The sequence below is a fragment of the Haemorhous mexicanus genome, chromosome 6 (genome assembly GCF_027477595.1).
Source record: "Haemorhous mexicanus isolate bHaeMex1 chromosome 6, bHaeMex1.pri, whole genome shotgun sequence".
Taxonomy (NCBI): domain Eukaryota; kingdom Metazoa; phylum Chordata; class Aves; order Passeriformes; family Fringillidae; genus Haemorhous; species Haemorhous mexicanus.
The window spans coordinates 49715897-49741712 of NC_082346.1; the positions used below are offsets into that span (position 1 = coordinate 49715897).

The 25816-nt window shown below is 41.6% G+C and overlaps 1 protein-coding gene across 4 annotated transcripts in view; it reads right to left on the reverse strand.

Moving 5' to 3' along the window:
- Positions 1 to 25816, reverse strand: part of FBLN5 (fibulin 5) — a 62365-nt gene that overhangs the window by 25182 nt on the left and 11367 nt on the right. For 2 of the 4 annotated variants that reach the window (XM_059850179.1, XM_059850178.1), the window contains 4 exons: positions 25194 to 25385; positions 23069 to 23123; positions 20599 to 20650; positions 19226 to 19456 (listed from right to left, as the gene is read on the reverse strand). In XM_059850179.1, the coding sequence (XP_059706162.1) occupies positions 19226 to 19456; positions 20599 to 20650; positions 23069 to 23123; positions 25194 to 25285 (430 nt within the window). In that variant the 5' untranslated portion in view covers positions 25286 to 25385. Of the gene's footprint in view, positions 1 to 19225; positions 19457 to 20598; positions 20651 to 23068; positions 23124 to 25193; positions 25386 to 25816 lie in introns of those variants that run through there. The other 2 variants (XM_059850180.1, XM_059850181.1) reach the window with 2 other exon arrangements.

Genomic DNA, 25816 nt, shown 5'->3' on the forward strand with positions numbered 1-25816 from the left:
TTTAGTGCTTCTGATTAAAGTTCTGAAAAACATAATAAAGCACATGCTAGATGGTGCATGGAACACCAAAGTTTCCAGTAGTTACTGAAGCAGAAAGAAAATTATTGATGCAGTCAGTAGCAAATTGAAATAATTATCTGGCTTTCACACCTCTTCTTGCCCTGACAGATAGGACTGTGATATTGCTGTGAAATTAAATACGAAAAAAACCAGGATGCTAAAGATTGTTCCCGCCCTTTAGGGTCTGATACCTCAACAGTATTTATTCTGTAGCAAAAAACTGTGTCTTCAAAACACCATTTGAAAGGTAAGGTTCTGTGTCCTGCGTCACAAAAAAGACAGATTATGTGGTCAAAATGGCATCTTAAAGTATTCACTGAATAATCTAACACCTTTCAATGTTTAGTTATTTTTGTCTATATCCATAACCATCATACCTGAGATTTTCTGTTTGCCTTACCTCATTTTCCATTTCCTAGGCCATTAGGAAATTTAACTGGGCCAGCAAAAGTACTGAAAATGAGAATAGGAATTTGAAAAGTTCTTCCAAATTATTTTTCCATTGCAAATATTTAAGTGTACGCGTGTGCATTTTTTATTTTTTATTTGTAGTCAAATCAATAAAAATAATTTTTAGTGAAAGGAATTGTACCTCTAATGCTTTTAGTAACTTCAGAAATATGTTAATAACATAGAAAATGTTAATAACATTTTCTGTGGTAGAAGATAAGTCATCAGCCTAAATATGCTGGGTATGCCAACCACCTTCCTTTCAGTACATACAGAGTGATTGCTTCTTTGTGAAGGATGAACCAAGTAAAAGAGGAAGAATCCAAGTTATTACCACAGACAATTCATTGAATCAAAGAGCCTCAAGAGGACTAAACTGAAGGCTAGATGATGTGGTCTTGCAGGAAGTAGTAGATTTTTCAGCAATCTAAGTAACTTTATGAGGTGGATAGCCAGGGAAAGAAGCCAGCAGACAACAGGAGAAGAAGCAGAGGTATTTAGGAACTGGGAGCACCTGCCCTCTGGAAGGTGTAGTTCAAAAACTGCAAGCAAAGACACTACCTTTCTTCTGCTCAGAAAAAAGAGGATTGTACATAAATAGGACTTCATGCACTAAAGAATGCATGAAGGAAGATCAACTCATCAGCTTAGAAACTTGTCAGAGCCCTTCAGGTAAGGAAAGAATTTCTTGACAAAAAGCTACGTTTAAAGGATAAAAAAATCTTGGTACTTATGGGCATGTGGTTAAACACCACATGACAGAGTAAATGCACAGAGTGGAAAGTTTACCACGGGAGTTCCATCCCAAGGAGATGATTTGCACCTGCCCCAACAGGAACAAGGGAGACTATTGTCCTTCAGTGCATCCAGGGGTGTTGGTGGGATCTGTGGCTGCACTCATCCCTCCACAGGCATGGTCTGTGCTCAGGGCACTGTGAGCATCCCACTCCCCCATGGCAGCTCCTTTCCCAGCTGGCTGACAGTGGAATAACAGCACTAGCAGAGAGCTGCCATGGAAGGATGTGGGCTTATCTTCTCTGAGGTAGAACCACGCTCTTGGAGACCATGACAATTAGAAGTGAGACTTTGCTTGGACTCTGTGATGAAGGGGGAAGCCAACATGGACAGCAGATTTCCAAGACAATATGCTTTTGGCAATGTGTGCTGTTTCGCAGATGGACTGTTACATTTTGTTCTCTTTGGAACATATTTAGCATGCATGACTTCCTTTCTTAAGTAATGAATTCTGATAATCATGCTGCAAAATTTCTGTGGGTCACAGTAGTAGCTAAGGCTGCTTTTCCTTCTTTTGGTCAGCCATTGACAAAAGTGGCTATGCTTTTGCCATCATGACTATTATTTGAGAGCCATGAGTACCATGGGGTTCAACACAGCAGTACTGGAGATTAATTTGACAGTTGTGAGAGCACAGGTCTTGTAGACTGGAGAACATTTACCATGGAAAATCTTCTTCCCCTTTTACAAGGAGATGTAGGTGATTTTGGGGCCCTATGTCTTTATTTTATTCTGTCTGTCTTTTAGTCCCACTGTTTTACTGTCACAACCCCAGGAGCTAACCTGGCTCTTAAGATGCAATGATCTGGAAGAGAGGCTCAAAGCTGACAGCTTGTTCCAGAATCCCTGTCTGCTCAAACACTAAAGCTCATTCAGTCATTTATAACCCTCAGGGCTCCATTTTAAAATAATACAAAGATTGGATGTCTGTTTTTTATAGGCATAATTGCAGGCCAGGACTAAACATCCGAGCTCAGTAACATGGGTATCAGGTCCAAGATTACTTGGAACAGAGCACTTTCCCCAGGCTTCTCCCCCACTCCTTATTTGGACACTGAAAAATAATTTCCTCAGTAGTAGATTTTTACTCAGTGAAATCACATGTTTTCTCAAAAGTTTTTTTTTTTTCTCAAGATAATTACATTTGATAAGAAAAGGGAAGAAATAACAATGCCACATTCCTGAAGTGCAGACTGAAGCCAAATTCAAACTGCTGCTGTGTGGGGTCAGTATTTTTTCCAAGGACAACTGACCCCTCTGAGCTTGGACACAATCCAAGATCAACTCCCTAAACACCTGTTTAATTGCACATTTCACTGTCTGAGGACTGGCCATTGATTGCTGAATTAATTTTCTATCTGCATCCCATATGCATTAGATTATTGGCTGATGGCTAAACAAGGATTAAAGTGAGTTTTTTCACACAGAGGGTCAGTCTGGAAATGGATACTAAATAAGTGTGAGGCATGAATCTGTAATTCTGCACCCTCTGCCTGGTATGAAAATTGCTCAACATGTGTCACAGGTTCTAGGTCTCCTGCCAGCTATCTGAGCCTTTCCTTAGCAAGAGCACTTTTCACATTACTCAAAGATGATAAACAACAGCTAAACTGTGAAGGACTTTGCTCTTTGAACACTGTTCTAGTCCTGCTTTTGTGGCTGAGATTTACAGGACAGCCATGCAAAGAAGTGCGTAGCAAGGGGACTAAAGGGCCAGCAGCTTCTCCCCTCTCTGCTCAGAACACACCTGTGCATGGTTTGTACACTTGGCATCACCTGCACGACCACAGGTCCTCACTCCCACCAATTCCCAGAGCTCTCTGTTGGGACAAGATCACAGCCACTTGTGTGGACTATTCCTGGTGTCCCATGAGAGCTTTTGCACAAATGCACAGTCAGTGTGCTGACTCTGAGATCAAAAAAAGACACAAACTACTAATTCCAACCAAGAGCTTTGCCTAAAGATGGAAACCCCATGGGCTGGAACATAACTGTATTCTCTTGATTCATGATTTCCTGCTGCAGATTCTGTACATGCGTGACCAGTGCATGTGATCTGGGACTCAGCTATTTCCCTGCTGCACTTATTCTATGTCAAATAGCTGCAGTACAGTAGAACAAGAGTGACCCAAGTACCCTGCAGAAGTGAGGTAGACACATTGCCATTCCACTGATGACCCTGAACCTGCTGAATTAGGAGGTACAAAGAAGTTTTGTTCAATATGGTTTTATCTTCATCATCAGGAAATATATTTTTCAGCTGAATAAATGAAGTGTTTTTGTGGTTTTTTAAAATTACCTATTTTGTATGACCATGTGGTACACTGTGATCTGCTGGCAGAGTGGTAAAAGGAACCAGTGAGCTTTTATTAAGAATGCTCCCAGCTGCTGGGAGGTTATCTAAGTAGCACTTTCTATTGCAATGGAAACAAAAAATGTGCAATCGGAGCCAGGAAATGCATGCTCAGAAATAAGAAAAAAGATTCTTACAATCATCAGTTTGCTGCATGGTATGAAATAGTCTCATGGTAGAATCTCTAGAAAATGCTTATAAAACTTTACAGAGGAGGTATAGACTAGTAATAGTGAAGAAACGAGTTTTCTATGGCTGAATTGTATATTTTCTCTGCATTACCATGGGTTAATTTAAAAATACCATGAAAGAATGAATATATCAAAACAATAGGTGTTAAAAGCATTATTTATAAAGCTTTTAAACATGTCTGTCAAGTGCTATTGGCTTCTCCTCCAACAAATTTTTTCAAAGACTTTTCTGTTAGGGTACAGAACATGAGAGAACTAAAAGCAGAGGACTGCTATTCCCACTTTTGTTCCCTGGGGAGCTTTGAGAAATCTCAAGCACAAATAGTCCAGCCAGCTGGTTTAGCCAATTGGTGGTCAGTTTACATTTCCTCTAATAAGTGAACTTCTTGACCGTACATTTTAACTGAGTCATTAAGGGCTCCTTTTCCAAGTGTCTTGGCAGGCTAGAGAGGTCTGGGACTGGGAATAAACCACAATAACTAGTAAAGAAGAGAACAGTCTGACTTTTAATATGGCAGAAGAAATTGATCCAAATGGATCCAGAAATGAAAGCCACAGTGAAAACAATGGGATGCAAATATCCACCTGCAGGTTATAACAGAAACTGTTATTGGAAGGGCTACTTCTTCCACTAAAATGCAGCCACTTTGGATGTGCAACATCAGGCATGTTGTGCAAACAACTGAAAAAACAAGTGAGATTCTAGGTGAGCAATATGCACATACCCATAGAGAAAATTCAGTATGAATGCTGTAGTCACTGTGACAGGATAACTTGAATTTTTCAATATAGAAGACAACAAGGGATCTCTGTCATGGGATATCATGATAGAGATCCCTTGAATGGGATTTGTCACTAACTGATCTCTCACAGAAGCTTCAGCAATAATCACCAACATCTCATTCAGTAAAGGACTGGATTCAAAACAGCTTGGCTTGAGCACACAAGGAGGCACCACCTGGAGCTGGCATGGCTGTAGATTGCCTCATGTCACTTGAAGCTACATGAGTCAAACACACATATAATGGGCACTCTGACTTTCTCCGAGAGGCTAACACCTTACTCCCTTTACATAGCCATTAAAACTGGGAAAGGAGCCTGGCTTGCAGAATGTGTGTCTTGAAGTTCCTACGGTGAAGTATTTTCTCAGTTTTTCAGTGAAATGAATCTTCAGTTTCATGGAGAAAAAATTCAGTCAAGACCATGCAGATGAAGACTTCTGTTTTATGCCAGGATCAATACAGAGGAAGATCTGCCCTTATCTCAATTGATTTATTGATTGACAGGTGGGGGACAGGACTCTTACAAATGTTAGGTAACTTTCATTAGAAAGTTTCTTTGATGCAGTTGCAGCCTCATATCTTGTCCTGCAACGATCTAGAACCTGGTTATGGTCCTACTCAAAACTGGCAGTTCTTGGGGCAAAACAAAACACAACTTTCTGCCTCTAAAGGCTCTGCACATCTCCTTTGAGATCTTGCTATATCAGAATTTCCCAAACTTAGAAATTTTCTGTCTTAATTTAGGCCCTACAGGTAACTGAAAGGGGCTACTGAGAGAGAGAGAGAGAGTGGGAGAGAGTGAAAAGCCCTCTGAGATGGAATACCTCTTTTTCCAGGGAGCCGTGAACTGAGAGTAAGAGAGCAGGAAAACTGCCAGTAGACCTCCACATCACACACTAATTGGAAGAAAGTAAACCTCCCATATCCACACAGTTTTCATTTATCCAGGACAGTTTGCAACTCAGTTGGCTGGCGGTAGTTTTTGGAACATTGTAAGAAAATGTGGTTCAAGCATTATGAAGCAGTGAATGCCAAATCTGAGTTAAAGCCAGTTATTTGAGCAGGGCTTATAGGCATTTTCCAATGATCACCACCACTGAAATAAATAAATAGATGGCTTGCTATGCATACACTCGGGGGGAATGTTGCCCAACATTCATAGCTCTTTGCTATTAAGAGTAATGAGGACACAGCTGTCTGAGTCTGGAAGCCAGTATTTGCAGAGATTTTTCTTCTCCACTGGCTTTTTTCCACTACCCATTCTTTGCTTATAAAAGAGCCCAAAAGGTCCTAACATTTATACAAGAATTACCTTAGCTTTGTGGCGCTTTTGAGATTGTTATAAAACATGCTGACACAAGGACAGATTTGAAACTCAGATGAAATATGAAAAACAATTTTCTCCCTGATAAGGTTCCCCAGTGCCCTTAGTGCCAAGGATAACACTCTCTTTAGTCAATCATGACAGCTTCTGGAGCAGTTGGCTGGAGCTGCTGCCATGGGCAGAGATCTGAAGGTTTCCCTTCTTAAAAAGGACCTCTAATTCTCACTGCGGACCCTGGGGTGGTAATGTAAATTTTGAGTGACACTTAACTGGTCAGCTCTACAGAGTCTCCAAAGCAAGTATCAAAACACCCCACTCCATTCAAAGATCTGACAGCACTTTAAAAATCAGTGCTAAAACTCATAGTCCATGTGACAAAGAGAATATCACTTTCATTTTATGGGAGGAGCCTTTGATATATTAAAGGCTCGAACCAGTATCAGACACAGGCTGCTGCACTTCAGGCACTGCAGTTTCAGAGCCATGGCACAAGGCATATTGAAGTTGGCTTCTGTAAATCATCTGGTCTCAGCCTCCACTCAAAGCAGGGACAATTCAGTCAGGCTGCTCAGGGCCTTTTCCAGTTGAGGTTTGAATTTCTCCGAGGGTACGACTTTTAGCTATGAAGTTTTTGAACCTCTTTTCCAGTGTTTGACCACCTCACTGTGATAAAATTTCTCCTGGTAGCTAATAAGAATTTCCCATGTTCAACTCTTGCCCATTCCTGTCCACATCATCTCTGAGATGGATCTGGCTTCATCTTCTCTACACACTCACGTTAGACAGTGGAAGGCAGCAAGCAGCACAATTCCCTCATATGCCCTATGTTCTTAAGGCAGGTTAAGCCCAGTTCTCTCAGCCTCTCCTTGTATGACATGTACTGCCACCCTCTAACCACCACAGCGGTCCTTTGCTGCATATCTTCATTGTGCCCAGGAAATCAGAGTGATTGGGAGAATTGGGTGCCTGTGAAGCCAGAAATTGACTGCACTTTGAATTCTCCCCTGGAAGCAGTTAAGAGAAAATAATTAAAATGTGAATCCCTGCTCATTTTAGTAGCAACTGTTGAGGTTGGTGAACCGTTTCATTGGATGCTGAACAAACAGAGCCAGACTGCACTGCTCACAAATACAGACCTGCACACATTTGTTGCCAGACCTCCAAGGTAAGCCTACCTTCCTTATACCAGAACTCAGAAATTCCTGACTAGTGCTACAAGCTGACTGGACTGGTCACATGAGCAGTGTCACAGGCAGTCCCACCAGCTCTCACACTATCCATGAAAACTCAGGAAGACATGTTCACACTGAGCATTCCCAAGCCAAACAGTTCATTTTCAAGTGGCCTGGCCTGAAAACAACCCTATGTTCTATTCGGGTAATTAAAAAAATGAAAAGTAAATAAATAAACAAACAGAAGAGACAATGTTCCCAACCAGCAGGAACATTTAATCTCTGTGATTATTCCTGGAGCAAATTCCTGCTTTTACTCTCTAGAAGGTACAGCCCAGTGAATTTTCCATCCTGTGGGCCTGCTGTAGTGGAAGGTTAATTTACATTTTTTTTTCTTTATCATAGTACATTCTTTTATTAACCCTTATTGCCACAAGGTCTCAGGTCATACTGAGTCACACAAGAGAGCCGTTCCATTTTAAAAAGCACAGTCCCCTTTGCTAGAAGCGGGCCTAGGAAATTCTTGGCATGATTAGCATTCTACAATTCATAGTCTTTCTAATCATCTCCAATCAGATACTGCAGACAGTGCTTGGTTTAGCATTTCATGTCCCTCCCCAGGTCAAAGGGAATGAACCATGGATGGATCATGTATTTATGAAACAGTTTCATGTCCCAATTCTCTAGATGTCAGCTTGTGATTTTTGTGGAGCAGAATATGATAGTATTTTGTATCTTTAGATGATGAACGTCACTTACCAGCTCCAGAATGCATGTGACTTGCTGGGCCATTAATAGTTATACTGCAAATTGCCAGCCACTCATTATCTTTAGAGGCATTCTCTAGTCTGTATAGGGCACATCTATGCCATAGTTCTCTGGACTCAAATCTATATGTGGGCTGAGAAACATGGAGATAAACTTTTTATTTCTTTCCATTAAATTCATGGGCAGTGTTTGTAGTCTTATGCACAACCCTGTAAAGTTCTCTTATACCACTTTTCGTCTCTGACTAGTTAAACCTCTTGAAAATGTTAACAAGAAAAAATTTAGTCCCGAAATCAATGTACCACCTGAAAAACACAATACAGGTTTTACAGAACTGTATCTTCAAACAGCACTGATTCAGTGGAGAAAAACACCTCCTTTCTAAAGCTGGCATGCTACAGTCTTTTGGGATGAGTGCATGAAACCAACTGATAGCTGTCAATGCACAGGTCTGGGCTATTCCATCACAAAGTCAGTCCTGCTTTTAATTAAAATAATTTCAATCTGCTTCTGAAATAAAGCTCCAGATGCAGTGCTTAGTGAATTGCTGGCAATGAGTGTTGTATATATTGCTGCAGTCTACCTCTGAAGAACAGGAGCCTGATCCAAGGCTGCTCCAGCCTATGCCGGGTTTGGGATTCCCCACAGGGTTTGCAATAGCAGGAAATTAGCAGCATACTATGGCTTTCAGATCACATCTCCTCTCCCTGGCCTGGTTCCTGCTCCAGGATTAAGGAGTGGCAGTCTGGCAAACACTGCTCCAAGATTCCTCCTTGGAAAGGGGATGTCAGGCTGCCCGTTCAAGCTCTCGCAGCTCTGCGTTGCTCAGCCACAGTGACAATAAATGTTGTTTAATGGGTGGAGGCTCTTACCCATGCTATGAGCTTTTCTCTGCAGAGTTAGATAAAGCATACTGGGACTTTTTTTTGTGCCTCTGTCCACACTGGAAGCTGGAAATATATCAAAGGACTCAAAAGTACAGCAACCCACACCTGACAATATTTATTGCACCTCCAACTTGTGTGAGACTCTTTCTTGCTAAAAATTGTTCCAGGCAGCTTTTAAATGATTCTACTGTTACATTTTGTACTACTCCTCCACTACAACATACCTAGTGTGTTCCTGTATAACCTGATACACTGCAGTGCCATAAAGGGCTTTATTATGTTCAGTCTAAAAGTAATTTTCCTTCCTTTCAGCAAATTTTACCCTATTCAGCAATAATCATTCTTTTGTACCACCCACCATACAGATTTCTGTCATTTACAGTTCCAATTACTGTCATCTTACCCTAAGTTTTACAGTCCACTTTACTAGTTCAATCAAAGTCAGCCTCAGTAATGGCCCCAACTTGCTGCTGTTCTATACTGTGATTTCCATAAACTTGTCTGCATTTATCTGGTAGTAAAGTACTTACACCTAATGGCAGTAGGTTGGAGCCATTCTTAACAGAACATTCGGAAGTACTATTTGCTCTCTGTTCTGGAATGAGAAGTCTTAGTAACACTGCCAGAAACTGCCTAGTGCTACACTGCTCTTGATATCACTGCCTTCTATTGATCAGCTTCCACCAGATGACCCTGTTAGGTTATCTTTTCACCTACTGCTGGGTTCCAGTCCCTTAGTTTCCTGATCACAATTGTAGCTTTCCTAGACTTCTGTGTATTACTGTTTATACAATTTTCCCATTCAGTGTTACCTACAGATATGTTGGTTGTACCACAAAGCCAATTTACTGACTCACAAATTAATGCTTCATTTACATAGGAGGCTGAATGGAAAACAAGAATTTTACTTAAAAAAAAAAATCAAACCAAACAAACAAACAACAACAACAAAAAAAAAAACAACCCAAGCTCAAAATATTATAAAAAAACAGATGTTAAAATTATTTTGTGGAAAAAAATAAAAGGAAACCCAAAACAAACAATACAGTCTCAGACTAAGCAGTAGATTATGGATTCTTTCAGACCCTGCAAGTTTATGGTGCATTCCTCTCCCTCTCCTCCTAGACTCTCCCTGTTTAGCTGAAGCAGTTCTTTTATTTTCAGTATCTGAATGCTTCATGAATACAAACAGATTTATTCTCACTGTAGTAGCATGTTACTGACATCGAGCTAGTGCATAGGAAAACCAAGAAAAATTTCCAGATGGACTTATGAGTTTGTATGTTCAGACTTGCAGATGCCCAAGGGAAGACACCATTCTCACCCCAACTTTCAGCATTTACTGAAGGTCTCTTCCTGAAAACCCAGACCCCTCAAGGGTTTCCAGATGATTGCTTGGATATTGAGATTCCTCAGAAAAGTCGTGAGTTCTGGAAGCAATATTGAGTGAAGAGGTCTGAGGTTGCACTGTCAGCCCATGACAAAGGCTGCAGATCAGACCAATGGGCATTTCTACACTAAACTCCCATGGAGGATGTAGGTCAGTGAGAGCAAGGGACTTAACCAAGCTTTGGGGATCTGGGCCTGCATTTCAGCTGTCCTGACACCTATGCTGCTGCCTGTCCTCTGCACCATCCTTCTCCTCACACTGCAGTGTGCTTTTATACCACAGAGCACCTGCAACCATGAGCTACAGTTGAAAGAAGAGAAGGTTGTGCTGGTGTTAAAAATGAAGATGGATTTCAGCACATCTTGTCACCCCCAAGGGGCAGAACATCCCAGAAAAGTAGCAGAATGGTTAAAAAACTGCCCTGAGCTGGGCTGGTTGTAACTCACATTTAACTTCTAGCAGCTTTATTTTCTTTGAAAGATTCTCTCATGTCATTGAAGTAGGAAAATGGGAAGGCAGAGAACTGGCAGATTAAGGGGTCAGAGCATGTTAAACTCCCTGCAACATCTTACTTCAGGCAGCTCTTCCATTTCTGTGTGGCAGCTCTGTCATGGGTCTGGTGTTTTAAGGACAGGACAAAGGAACAGTGCCAGCACATTATCACTTTCTATAGAGTCTGGCAAAACATATGGTCCATTTGGCTGATTTATACTGGCAAAGAAGAGAATTCATATTTTCTATATATTTTGGCTTAACATCTATATTGTGACATATAACCATGGCCAATTTCAGGCTGGAACCAAATGAAAAGAAACAAGACTGACCCAAAACATATAAGGGAGAGGCCAAGAAAAACAGTGACTTTTAAGTCATTGAGAACACTGCCATCTCTAGGCATTGTGGATGATGCAAATACATGCAAAAATTGACATAGGCCTGAGTAAGTGCTGGTGCTATGAAGGGCACTGAAATAAATCAGCCTTCCAGGTGAGGAGAGACTATCACATACTGACCTCTGCACATTATGCCACAGGAAGGCAGAGAAAGTGTCACTCATAGGAAAATGAGAGAAAAACAAGCCAAAGAGCTGACAGGTTGGGGCAGGGTACTCATGACACCTGTCAGTTTCCCAGCACTGTTAAGTGATTTGATTTTCTTTTAAGCCCTGGAATGGCCTAGTTGGTGGGACTGTCTTGCATGACAGCTATTCTATAAAGGAAAGCTCATGAAATCTACCCCAGAGCAGACAGAGCTAATCGGTACATGGTGGCCTTAACTGATTTGGCACTGCTGAAATCCCTGGAAGTAAGACATAATAAAGGCAGGGAGGCAACAAAGCCCCACATATCAAACCAGTGCTGGCAGTGAGTCTAAGGAATCACTCTGAGATTAATGGCAGGGGTGCGAGCCCTGCCCTGGCCAGTGCATGCCAGAGGATGTGGCAGGCTGGGCATGATTACTGCTCCTCTGAATTGAGTCAGATGTAACCTCCTGCCAACCCACTCTGGGTGACAACTGAAGTCTGTGTATTGTTTGGCTCAGAGCCCAGTGGCCAATAACCCCCATTTCAGAGACCAAGCATAACAGAGGCCATTAACCCAGAGTATCTGTTGAACTTCTTTTCCTGGCATACCCTTTCCCTCTGCAGTCTACAGATCTCAAGGGAGATGAAATTCCTGGGTTCTTGCCTCTTTGTATACCAAAGTATCATACAGTTCCATGAAAGAGGGAAAATTGAAATACATCATGAGATAGAGAGGTCACAGTCTAGAAAAATTTCAACCTTCCTGTGTATGGACTGTAGCCTGCACATCTAACAAGACATGGACACTGTCCCTTCTGTGCTTATGCCCCTTCTCTGCACACAAACCCATTATGCTATAACATGACCCATTCTCATTCAGCTGTTCCCTCAGTATGCCATTGTGCTTCCCTCCTGGCTCACAGCTCAGTAAAAAAGAAACTAGAAAACTTTCAATCACTCCCAAATAGCAGATGCACACTTCAGCAGACAGAATCAGTTTAGCTCAAGGTAAAATTGAAACCAAATTCAAACACTCCCTGTGGTCACAATCTTTAATCATGAGATGATGATCTGACCAGCTGTCTATCCTGACCTCAAAATGTCAAGGAATGCCACAAAATCTAGGAAATCCTTATTGTGGCAGGAGAAAAATATGGTACCTGACTGCCTGAACTTAAAGTTAGGTTCAAGACAGCTTAACTTAAACCTAATAAATTCACTACAAGAACTTCTGCTTTAAGAGCTTCACCAAAGTCAAAAGGGACTGTAATCACAGGTCTAAGTGATTTTGTCCCCAGCTGTTGTTCAGCTACCTACCCAGCATGACTGTAGTTCATTCAATTTCAGTTGTGGCTATACTGTAGTTGTATTCACTCTGTTTACACTTTTCACATCATCACACATAAATACAGTCAGTGAGTGGTGCTTGAAAGGCACTGACATGCAGAATGATGGGCTTGCTCCTACTGTTACACTTTGGATACTCAGGAGCCTGCTAGTTTTCATTCCAGTGAAGAGTGCCCATTTGCTTAATAACATGCCAGCATTATTGGCTTGCATGTTATATTTCTTGGTTCAATTTTACTAATTCCTTTGTTAGTAGTAGAAGTTTCACAAATAAATGAAGCACTTGCCTGTGCTTTAACTACCAGACTGTGTTCCTCCCACACTGCACTTAGGGAGGAATGAAAGCAGGAGCAAGCCAAGCCACAGAAGGTTCAGTTTACCATGCTACAGACTGATATGTACAGCAGCTCTTTCTATCAATCTGACTTCTCTACTACAAATGGATTTACTTCAGTGAAAAACAGCATTTCGACCCTCATTCCCCATGGTAAGCTGGACAAGATACCTTTACAGATGGTCATATTTCTGGAGAAATGACTCTACAGATGGACTGTTCTGTAGTGGCTGGATTAGTCTTGCCTTTCCTCAGCCCCTGCCCATTCTCTGTGCTGGTGCAATGGTTTCCCAAGGGAGGGAGAAGCTCTGGCTGTTTTCAGATGTACCTTTTAACCCTTGATTATTTTATAGTTAACTCGTGATTACCTTTATGAAGATTGTTGGGATTGTGAATGGATCAGGCCATCAGATCAGAAGCACAGAACCTGGATCTAAAAGATTTATAGTCATGTTTGTCTGGACCTGTATAATGTGGGTTTATCCAATGGGACAGGATTAAGTTAAGTTTGTCTGTACTCCAGGATGTGAGTGATCCTTCTTTCATTACTCTCCTGACATATGGTCTTGAACCTTAATGTACATAGTTTGCATTTTCCACATGTTTATTTTACCTGGCTTGTCTAGTCTCATTACATTAAATAATCAAGGGGAAACCATCCTGAGTTGTGCTAAAACGTGAAACAAATACGGCATAAGTAGAAGATGATTGGAAAACTCCAGGATCAAATGGCTGCTGAAAGCTTTTGTAGCTCAGACATTCCTTGAAGTAAATTGGAGATATAGATAAAGGGCTTGGACTTCCCCTCTTCTCTGATCCATGCAGAAACATTGACAAAAGTGGCCACTGAATTCCAGCCAGGTTAGTGCACTGGTGTTGTGGCTTAGGAATGGTACTTTCCAATTTATTAGTGCCATTAAAAAAACCACAAGCTGCTCTCCCTCCCCCTTCCTACTGGAGGCACAAAAGGCATCACAGGCTGAGATAAGAACAATATACTGGAAACAGCAATGAGATAAGAAAATGAACAATAACAGCAACAATATTAATGACAAAAGTGTACAGAAGAGAGTGATTCACATGCAAAAATGCTCATTACAGCCTGGGCAATAAACAACCCTGGATGAATTTTCTCAGCTGGAAGGGACCCCTTCTTCCTGGAAGACACAGACCCTTTGCCTTCCCCCAGCAATGACATGATGGGGTACAGAATAACCTCTGGGTCCTGGCCATGCCCCCTCTGGCTATTGCAAAAAATGAACCCTGTCCTGGCTGGAACCAGGACAACTGGGGAAGTAACTGAGTTCCACACGTCTCACCTTGAGCTTCACAGCTGTAGAATTATTAAACTGGACCTTTTTCTCCTGTCTGTGTATCTTTACATGATACTTGCCTGGAAGCCACCTCCACATCTGCCATTCCCTTGTGAAATTAATCTTGGTACCATCCTGAAAATGAATATTATTTAGCTTTAGCCCTAAAATATCCAGCACAGAATCACAGAATCATTTGGGCTGGAAAGGATCTCTGAGACTATTGAGTCCAACCTTTGACTATGTTGTCCCCTAGACCACAGTACCGTGCCATGTCCACGTGTTTCTTGAAGACTTCCAGGGGTGGTGACTCCAGGAATGGCATGGTTTATGGCAAAGCCAGGAACTGAACATAAACTCCTCCAACCCAAGCCTTAGCCACCAGCTATAAACTCTTGAGATGCTTGAGAGTAAACTTTTCTGTTGCTATGGCAGCATGAGGTCTCAATTCATATTTCCTCCTACAAGGCCCATGAGGAAAACCACACTACAAGTAAAAGCTACATATCATAGTCCTTAATTTAATCAGGATCTGTCAACAATTACCTATACTTTCAGAAGTCTGAGCTCAGCCTCTCACAGAATCTGTCCTCATGTAATCTTTCCTTCTTTTTCTGGTTAATTTGGACATGATGGCAGTCATTCCCTAACAGGGATCATGCAAAACCTTCAGGAACTGGCCCTCCGGAGCAGCAAAAGAGATTGTCTCACAGACCAAGAGGAAAAGGGAAAGACACAGAGCTGAACCAAATAGGGTTAAAAAAGGAAATGGTGGGAGTGGATTCCATTGTTATTTACTTTATACAAACCCTTGTAAGGCATAATCTCCTTGCTGCATTTCCCTGCTTTTCTTCCTCTTGTTTCTGTATGCACAGAGAGGTCACTAGGAAAGTCATTAGGAGGAGGCAGCCTGGCTTGATGGTGAAGCTATTGGATAAGGAACTCTGGGCTCTATCCCAGCACAGCCAAGAGCCTGATGCAAGACCTGGGCACCTCCTTTCAGTTCTCTGTCTCAATTTTCCTCCCTTTTCCCCACAGAGGAACATCTGGTTCCTTCATTTTGCTTGAAAACTCATCTAGACATAGGCTGCTCTTAATGAGGTTGGGCACAAGGCAGGGCAGTACAATTGCAGGCTTGGATGTGGGGTTTAGGTGTGCTTGCAATATAAATGATAATGATCTAAAACCCATCTGTGAAAAGGTAATCTTTTGAAGAAAGGAGTTTCACTCCACAAATGTAGGACTGGGGACCCATAGGTGGGGAATGTAGGAGGTCCTGCCAAACTCTGAGAAACAAGGAAAGCTGAAGCAATGACTACTGCACAAATGGGCATGAAAAACAATTCTCTCTTGCACTTGGAGACAGCATCCTTCCATTTCCTTCTTCCTTTTACCTTTCACTTTAAAAATAACAATTATGTTTTTTTTTTTTTTTTTTTTAATTACCTCCTCTGCCCTCCTCCCTTCTCTCTGTATCTAGGTCATACTCATCTGACCTTATACTCGTACTTTTCCTAGCATTCACCTCTCTATCTTTGAGGTCTGCTTCCTCTAAACTCTCTATTCAACCCTCTCCAACCCCATCATCTCCTCCCATTGTGAGTTTTCATTAATTGGAGAGAAAGCAATAATCAGAGCCCACCCAGTACAGTTTTTTCCACAATGCCCAGAAGGATCTGTGTTTGAGGCATGTTTTGAAGATCATTGTAAATCAGGAAACAGCAAGGTGGAGTGAAAGGAAACTGGAAAGAGCTCTCAGCTTACGAATGTATAAAGCAAGAACACAGGCCCTCACTCCAGTAATCTGGAGCCAACAGTTACTAGACCAAGTTCCTTGTGCAAAAAGTCATTATTATGACTAACCCATTCTGTATTTATAGAGAGGTAATGTTAGAAGACAAACAGTTCAAACAGGGCTCTTGCACTAGATGTTCTTTGCTTTTTTCTGCATGTGGTCTTTTATTCCAACATTAATTGTGGTTATAAATCATTCCCAACCTGCTTTGGAATGATTTACAAAAACTCTGTGCTGTTGAAAACACAGACCACTTACATATACAAAATATAAAGCACTCAGCAACTCCAGGGGTAAAAAATGCCACATATTAGGAATCAAACCCACAGGAGATTTAAGAAGTAATTATCATTAAAACATTTCTCTGTCTGCTACCACAAATGGTTACAGGTACTTCTGCAGAACACAGAACACTGGACTGGGCAAAGCCATCATGGACAGGTGTCTTTGAGAGGCACTTGAGCCAGGAAAAGTTTTGTTTTCATAAAGGACAAGATCTGGAGATGAAAGAATCTTGGCAAGACTGAGTGGTGACCAGGATAGGGAAGGATTGTGGACACTTAACCACTGTCTGTGACCATTCAGGCCAGAAAGGATGAGGCCAAAAAGCTTGAAAGGGAGAAGAATGGATAATATTTCTTTTTTTGCTGCATGGAAACATATCAGCCCCACGGGGGGGAATGTTATGTGAACAGCCAGGGGTGCACATTCCCTTGAGAGCAAAGGAATGTGGGGCTTTGGCAGGCAGGCCAGGTGCCAGACTGGAACAGAGCAACCTTCTTGCAGCCTCCCTACACTTTCTGGAGTGGTAGGAAAAAAAAATTAAAAAATAGAAAGAGCTTGTTAAAACTCACACAACTTTCAGATCAAATTTTTGTCCTGTTTCACTTTGGAAGTCTCTTGAACAACCTCAGTGCTTCAAAGCTGAGGCTGCAAATCTCCCAATTCCCAGAAAATGCTCCTGTATTTAATAAGCTGTTTTGACTGAAATTCAAAGTGAAAGTAAAGATTTCTGTTGTCCTAGCAGCAGAAAATGTGACTCTGATTTGTAACTCCACATGTGACCAGACAAAAATGCATACTCTGTTAAAATCTGCAGATTTCTCAGACACATTGGCATGAGAATTACTCTGGTTCCCCTGCAGCCTATAGCAGATAATTTCATTATCTCCAGTGGAAATACCTTTGGCTAACTTTATTTGGAAAGAAGCTGCTGGAGAGTGGTGTCTGAACACCAACATAATAAACCTGTTACATAGTGGCCCAGCTACTGGGCAAAATTACTTCTAGTTCATTCTTTTCAACCATTCCACCACACAATTAGTCCTTGGAGTGCTTTGTATCCTAAGAACATGCTGAATATGGACAAGAAAGTAAGCACAGAGCAACTGAAGGACCATTAACATGAGTGCTGCTTATAATTGGCTTATGGATGCCATGATCCTGTGGGTCAGACTTTATGAATGACCTGGGTAAAATATTGGTTGCTCCTGAGGACCCTGTCAAGGTTCCCTGATGTCTTGCCTCCAAGGACTTCAAGCATGGCACTACACATAACCTTGTTAACTGCTCCAGGAATCTTGGAAACAGGGGATCAGGCCTTTCTACCATCACCACAGTGAGACATGGACCAAATCATTCCCTTTGGTGGCCACGCTTTCCATCCTGGGGCACATGGATATGAAACGCACACAGATACAACAAAAAATACTGCATCAAGATAGTGAATATTTCCAGAGAATTTCACTAAATAAAAAATGAAATCTAACCCAGCAGAGACTCCTGACAGGTCTCGTTTTCTTTTAGTTTTGTTTTCCTTCCTTTGTCACATCATCTACTGAAATTCAAACCTGATGTAGACTTACAAAAACTGCTCCCATCTTGCTGTGGTGCTCAAATGGCAGCCTGTCCTTTCCCATACATTCTCATTAATGTCTCTCATCACCAAACTTTCTTTACAATTAAATCTCAAATATTTGAAAGTTAAAATGACTGAAGTGAACAGCCCTGACTGAAAAAAGTATAAGTTCTCCCATTTCTGCCAGCCTAAATAGGAACATATGTGCCCTTTGGAGGCTGGAAAGTTCGCTGTAAAAGTTCCCTAAATCTTCCTGTTTTGATTATTCTGGTTTGCATGGAGCAGACCAGACAATATAATTCAGAGGTTTCATTTCCACTTTCATTTCATCACTTCTTTTCTACTAACTACCCCATTTCCTAAATCATCTAAAGCAAAGTGAGCAAAATGAAAACACTCCTGGAAATCTACAAATCAGTTGATAAAATAACAGGTTGATCAATTTGCTAAGATGGAATGGACTAGAGGCTGTTTTCAAAGAATCAGATAATAAAAATGCTTATTTTTACAGTAAACTCTTCAGTGATCCAAGGATTAAGGAACTCTTCAAAAAACCCCAGGGTTTATGATTTTCCTTTTCTTTGGTTTTTTCCCCTTTTTTAAATTTTCCAGTCGGTATTACTGCGAGTGCTGGTTAGAAAATATGTTTTTCCCACCTTGGAAAGGACAATAATTCAAATACAAAAACTATGTGTCCCAAATGTTAGCTGAATTTAACTCTAGGCTTTCAAAGCTCTTGTGAAGCTCCTGTGGTTTCCTCAGTAGAGAAACAAAGAAAGTGCATCATCTGCAACCAAGTCCCGCCAGAAATTTCAGACAATAGGGCAGAATAAGCCCAAAAGACAAGTCAGTTTTAGGGTTTGTGTCTTTCTGCAGCAGTTTTGAAGTAAGTGCTATTCCTTAGTCTAAAGAGAGGCAAAATTCTCTGTTGAAAGCTCATGGTTTCTCTGGTTTAGGCTTTTTTTTCTTGTCAAAGACCAGCTCACATCCAGCCAAGTGATGAATGAAGTTTCCCCAGGCCCCACCTAACACTTCAAATGAAGGACCAGCTTCTTTCTCATGGACAGAATCATAAACATAAAAGGCATGCTTTTGATGCACTAACAAATCCCCTGTCATCAGATGGCTGTTTGTCTCATAAAAACATTACTTTTTTCATGAAAATGGCTTTCCTGCTTAAATAATAGGACTGAGTCATATCTTAGTTTGCATGGAATAATGATATGAAACGTATAGCTTGTATCTTTAAAAAATATTTGACTTCAAAATACTGAGCTTGACTGCTGCATTAACTGCAGGACAACTGCAGGACGGTTGTTTCTGCGATGCCAGACAAGCTAAAACAGAAATGAAAATCTAGCAGAAGGATTTGTCCTGCTTACCAGCACACTGGTTGTTTTCATCCAGCTGGAAGCCGAAGCGGCAGATCAGAGGCCGGGTGGCAGTGGGGTAGTTGGGCGCGGGGGGCGGCGGGTACGCGTTGGAGTAGGGGCTCAGGTAGGGCGAGCGGTACACCGGGTTTGTCCGCGGCACGCACAGGTAGCCCCCGTTCTGGTTCACACACACCATGTCTCCTCTGCAGGCCTCAGGAATAGTCCGACACTCATCAATGTCTGCAATGAAATTGCAAAGGTTTAAAGAGTGATTGCTCCTTAATGGGACCTATCCAAAAATAGCTCACGTGTTTTTTGCATAACTTCGCAAAGAAAAAAATTATATTCTCCATCAAATGGCTAATCCTTCCTTATGGAGCCTCACTTTGAAGTTAGATTGTACTAAAACAGGAAACATCTCTTATATTCAACATGTCCCGTGATCTACTCACACTATTAGAGGATAGAGGGAGAGAACAAGGCCTGCTTTGCTATTCCATAGGAGTTTAGCTTAAACATTGATTTACACATGGCTGCAGCATGCTACTGCCTGTTCCTGCTGGAAGGTCTGTCCAAACCACAACATGCAGATCAGGATTTCAGAAGCTGATGGTTTGGTCTGCCCGGCTGAGAAATTTGGATCCTGCTTTGGAAGTCTCAAGATCCCTCCCTCCGAGTTAGGGATGCTCTGATCTGGGGACTCAGTTCAGGCCCCTTTCTTGCTTTGACTGAGATTGTGGCTGAATTAAATTTCGAAAGGTATAACTGGTTTAGCCAAATTGTGCATTCCCCTGGTTCTTGGGCCACAGAAATAGTAGGCTATGGCAGGATAAACAATCTGCTGCAGGTTTTTCCCTTTTGTTTGGATGACTTTATGGCATGTAGAAGATGCTGCCCTGGAGACTGAATGCCATTGACAAAAAGATGCTATTGGGCAAAGTGCAGATTTCCTTACAGTACCTCAGCTCAGTTTATCTGGAGTTTCAGTTTCTGAGAATGGAAGACTTTATGTGAGCCTGCAGGTGGAGACAGGCAACAAAGACAATAAATCCTGAGTTTGAAGGAGAAAGAGAACGTGGGTGAACACGTTTGTCCTTTGGCAGCTCCACTGAGCTCCTATTAAAATGCATCATTGTTGTTTGAGTAGCCCTGAAAGCCTTTTATTTCCTCAACAATGTCAAAGATCAGTGCTATGTAAAGACACACACACACATATTTATATATACACATATTTTTTGTATATACATGTATACAAACACACAGATTTGTCACACAGTAAGAACTTTCCCTCTAAAACATAGTAAGAGCAACACAATGTTAACTCAATAAATTCAGGATTTCTGAACCCGAATTTAAATATATTGATTTAATCAAAGTCCTACCTAAGCATTGCCCAGAGGCACGGTCCAGGTCAAACCCATTAGTGCATTGCTGCTAAAATGAGAGAAAAAAGGACACTCAGTGATGGTGAAATGAGAGATTTGCAGAGTCAAATGCTCATCTGGATTATTATGATTAGTTCAACTGTTCAGCAGGGTACAGTACATCAAAACAAAGCTCCTTCCCCAGAGGACAGGCAGCAAGCCATGAACCTGAGGCCTCAGCACAGGTTCCAGCCCCTTAGCTCAGGAGTGGCACCCTCAGGTGATGGCAGTGTCAGGCTGTTCCCCTGCCCAGGGGTCACCAATGTGTTATGAGTACAGGGGTACCATGTGTTATGAGTTGTTAGCACAGAATTACAGTCTTCTAGTTTGGGGTCTTGGTTTTGCCAGAACAGGGGGCTCATTTTGAAGGTCCTTGTTAAATCTCCCACAGGCTCTAAAGCTCCCCTGACAGCCCATTCAGCACACAACACGTCAGGCACTGACTGATCTGGAGCCACAGTTGAAACATAGCAAGCTTAAAAAAATAAGGCTCTTCCTGTCCACCAAAGCTTGTAGTTTTTAGAGGATAAATCTTTATACAACACGTTCTAGGCATTCGAGGTTACTGGAAGCCTCGTTCCTTCCTGTTCTGCTGGTCGTTGTCAGGGCTGCAGCCTCGAGTCTTCAGTACCTCCTCAGTGACCTCAGCATCTCTAAATTGTGAAAGTCCTGGTGATAATGGTTTCAAAGCCTGTTAAAATGATTCTCAGCTCTTCCTAGTTTCTAGCTGGGCCTCCAGCTATTTAGCAAGGGGCCAAGCAATTGACACAAGCACAGGATCTTCCAGTAAATAGATTGTACTAGGCAATGTAAGCAGGAGATATCCCCACTGAAGCCACCAGAGGGCAGAGGGATGGAGTGTGCTCAAGATTCTTCCTTTTTTCTTGTTTCTTAATGATAAAGACACTTATTTTTGGACTTTGTGGAAGAAATGAGTGGAAGAGTAAAGTACTTAATTGGTGTTTATAAAAGTAGAAAGTTGTAGGTGGGAGACAAAGGGTTAGTGGGGTGAGTCAGTGGAAGTGGGTCATTGCAGGAACCAGGGACAGGACGTGAAGTGAAACACATGGCACTGTTTGGACTGCACTTGCCACTTGCACATATGAATACACAAAAATACTGCTAGAAGTGTTTGACAAGTATGGAGGAATTCTGCCTTCATTTGTTTTGTCATTCCAAGATGTTTTGGTATCATGTTGTGGAAGGCCAAGTTATTGTAACGGAAGAATGTATAATCACCTTCATGTTTTAAGGAATGTATGTTCTCTACCTTTTGTTCTCCTTTTTGTGTACATACACTACACCTAGGTTAGCTGGAAAAGCTCAAATAGTTGTTAGAAAATCATTTTGTTCTGGTCAAAAAATGATGATTCAGAAACACTGAAACTACTGTAGGACTGGTTTCAACAACTTTCTAGAACTTTATTCTAGAAAAGATTCCAATATTGTCAAAATTACCAGTTTTAGTATCTTCAGAGAGAGCTCATTGCTGTTGTTTCAGCTTCAAGTTGCTTTTTGAAAGCAACTTCAAAAATCAATTTATGTTACAAGATGTTTTTATGAAAATTCGAATGTAAACAATGTTTTTAAAATTATAAAAACAAACCCTTAAAGACATCTCAAAAATTCTCCAGGGGCATGAAAAACATTTTCCATATAGATTCAATAATCACAAAAATATCAATAAGCATGACCTGTGCAGGAAATTTTCAATGTAACAGAAGAAAAGCAACTACATTTCAGAGGCTTTTGGCAAAGATATTTAGAAACACAGCTCTGGATGTCGAATATATCTGGACTATCAACTAGAAATCCAAACAACATGCCTTTGGGAACAGTTTTTCCTGATTTAAAGTTACTTGGAGCCCGAGCACACAAAAAATTATTCTGCTATTTCAAGAACTGGACTGCTTTACTTCCATCCACCCTCTTGAACAGAAATGGGTTTGGGCATAAGTGAAAATGAGAACTGGGATACAGTCATTCAGGATCACAGTCCAAAATTAAGCAGTCTTAAGACTTGATCCTGCTCTATGCAGAAAAGATGTATTTCTGTGAATGAATTCTCCAAATATGGATGTTTCTCACAATAGAACTGAGCGGTCTCTGGTTTCATGGCATAGTTTTTCTTATTTCCTGTTCCAGAAGTGCTCAGTTTAGAGGCAGAATCAGATTTTCAGTGAGGTCCAGGTTTCTACAGGGATATTTTGCTGAGCTAGCAAGGATGAGTCAATAAGCTCAATCCATGTTAAACTCCAGAATCCTGCTGGCTCCAAGTTCTCCCCTCTAAACCCTTAGACCACACAACTTCCTTTCCATGTAAACCCCAGACCACAGAGCTTCCTATCCACCTGCTAGCCAGTTAAGTTTCATGCCATATAGCACTTCAGTACAAACCAGTACACACATCTCTGCATGCACCTCTCACCTGTGCTTTTCCAGGGCTTGAAAGGCAGACAGCCAGTGTGAAAGCAGTCAGTATCCTGTAATGCACATAGAAAATAGGCTGAAAACTTCTGATATCCAGGCTTGTTACATAGAATTAAATACACATGGACAAAATAATTTCTAGTGACACTTCAGTGTATTCCACAGTTTTGCTAACATGAATTTGGCCTTTGGAAAAGGAGCAATATAACTGTGGGCCAGATTCAGGTCTCAGATCAGTGCCTCTGATGGTGCTATGGTTTTATGCAAACCAGACTGTACATGTCTATGGACTAATCTAATTTTTATGATACCCCATGCAGCAGCTGGTTAAATGAACAAGTGTGCAATATTCAATAAAGCGGTTTTTCCCCTCTCTGACACCTTTCTTTTGCAAAAATGAAAGCTTCTCTTTCACACTGTGCACGTTTTACAGATGGGTAAACCCAAGCAAGGCCCTGCCTAAGCTCACAGCGTGAAGTGTTGGCAGGGCTGCAGACATGTCACGCAGGAGGTCCTGAATCCAAGCCAGCCGCTCCAACCGCTAAACCACATTTCATCCCCAGGAGGCTCTATATGAGGTGAATCCATTTTCTTGGGGCCAGATCCTGTCCCTTTGCTCAGTCTTCAAGGAGACCCACTGTGCCAGGTCACCAGCTACTAGAAGCTGTTATCTTCAATGCAGCCTTCCCCAGGTACATCATCTTCACATCTAGTGCTCCCTACTGGGTCTCTCTCCACTGCAACTGAAAGATGAGGCTCCCTCACTAAAAGAGCCCTACACCTATTTTTGGAGCTCCTTACCTGGAGCATAAAAATTATGTTCAAGTAACCTCCCACCTCCAAATATTTACTAACAGATAGAAAACCATGAAAGCTCAGTCAGAAACTACTTTTTTTCTAGGTCTTGTGGATTTCAGTGTATTGCTGCTGATTTATATAAAACTTCCTAGTACCATTAGACCCACACCTTTCTTATCTTGGACTGTAATTCTAAATGGCAATTGAATACAATACATTCACACAAAAACAGTACAGGAAGCAGGGGATATTTTAGGTAGCCTTAGTTCTGCTACCCATGTGAGCTGCCAACTTTCTCTCTTAGAGCTGTCCCTGATTTCCAGACTGCAAACTGAGCTGCTGAGCAAGACCTACAAATGCATCAGACAAAACCACACATAATGACTGACACATTACAACAAATTTGACAAGCTCTGAAAGGTAAACATAAAACTTAAAATGGTTGTTCATAGTGCTGTGGAGACAGATTGTGCTTGTTGGCAACTTTTGAATGACAAGAAAAGGCAAATTCTGCACGGAGTTTTCCTTAGAGTCCAATGTAAATCATTCAAACTACTATTTTGTTAATTTAGGCTTGCACTTAATTTATTGATTCCTCAGATTTTTTTTAAGAGATTTTTAAGTGTACACTTCTATAAAGACTGCATAGTCACTTTGCATAGAGTGAGAAAAGCATTGGGAAGGAATACAGCAGGTTATAGGAGAATACTGACATATGCAGCAACTGGGCTGTGCTGCACATTGCTGCAGGACAGTGCACGATAACAAAATCCCCCATAAAACAGTCAGGCAAAAGTCTTTAGTTTCCTTTGCTACAAGATGATATATTCTTTCCTTTTGGTGGGGGAGTGACCTTAGTGCCTCATGCGTGTTCTGTCTGCACCCATGATCTCAATTTGCTCGTTACTTTAGATCTAAAATCCCCTCAAGAATTATTAACAGACGTGCAGCACAACCTTTCAACACTACATGCAGCTGGTCACAGTAGCTTGCCCAGCAGGCAAAATATTTTAAACTAGCAATTAACTTCTGCAATAGTAACTAATTAACTTCAATCAATCACTGTAGCCAGTGGGATCATTGCTGCTGCAGTTCAGCACTCCCGCAGATGCGCAGAGTATAAGCACAGATCAAGAAGGAACTCGTCAGAGACAGCACAGCTTTAATAGCAGGCAGATCGTCTTTCCCCACCTCTGACCATTGAGATCCCATCTCTTTGCAAATGGCTTTTGCAAGTGGATTGGCATAACATGTCCCTGCCACAGCTATTTTCCACAAGTAGGTTTCCCGTCAGTAAGCAAAGAAGTTTCATGCATACCACTTACCTTCTTAATCCTTGCATGTCCAAAGCCGTTGGGGAAAGGTGGAAAAAACCCAGAGTCTGTGCTGATGAATAACTAGAAAGTTTTCCAAACATTACCCTCTGCTAGCACTTCAGTTCCTCTGTCATTTATAGTCCAAAGAATGAAATGGCAAGTAGTGGAGAAGATCGGGAGCCGTCTGTACCTCCTCAGACACTGGAGAGAATACAGAGAAAGCACCTGGTTTTGCTTAGTTCTCTTCTGTAATTCAGCATTAAACCAATTGGAGGAGGAATGTTAAAAATGAACACTTCATTTTCTAAGTATGTTAAACAATGCAAATGGGGGCCTCAGCCTGGGACAGCTGGTTTAGATTACAAAGCTCACCAACTGGCTAGACTCCTCACAACAACCTCGAGGAGCCTGCCAGGATAAAACACTAACAGCTTGAAGGAAAGCCTCTCCCGCTGCAAACTTCACAGTTAAATGTGCCTCAGAGCAGAGAGCACCGTTATTGGACAGAAACCCTTATCAAGGGACTGGAGAAGGGAAGGGATTGTTTTCCTTGCTCTGAGAACAAAAAAAAGTCAGGCTTTTTTGGAGGCCCTCTAGCTGGTGTCCTGGACAATGAATATGCAACACTCACT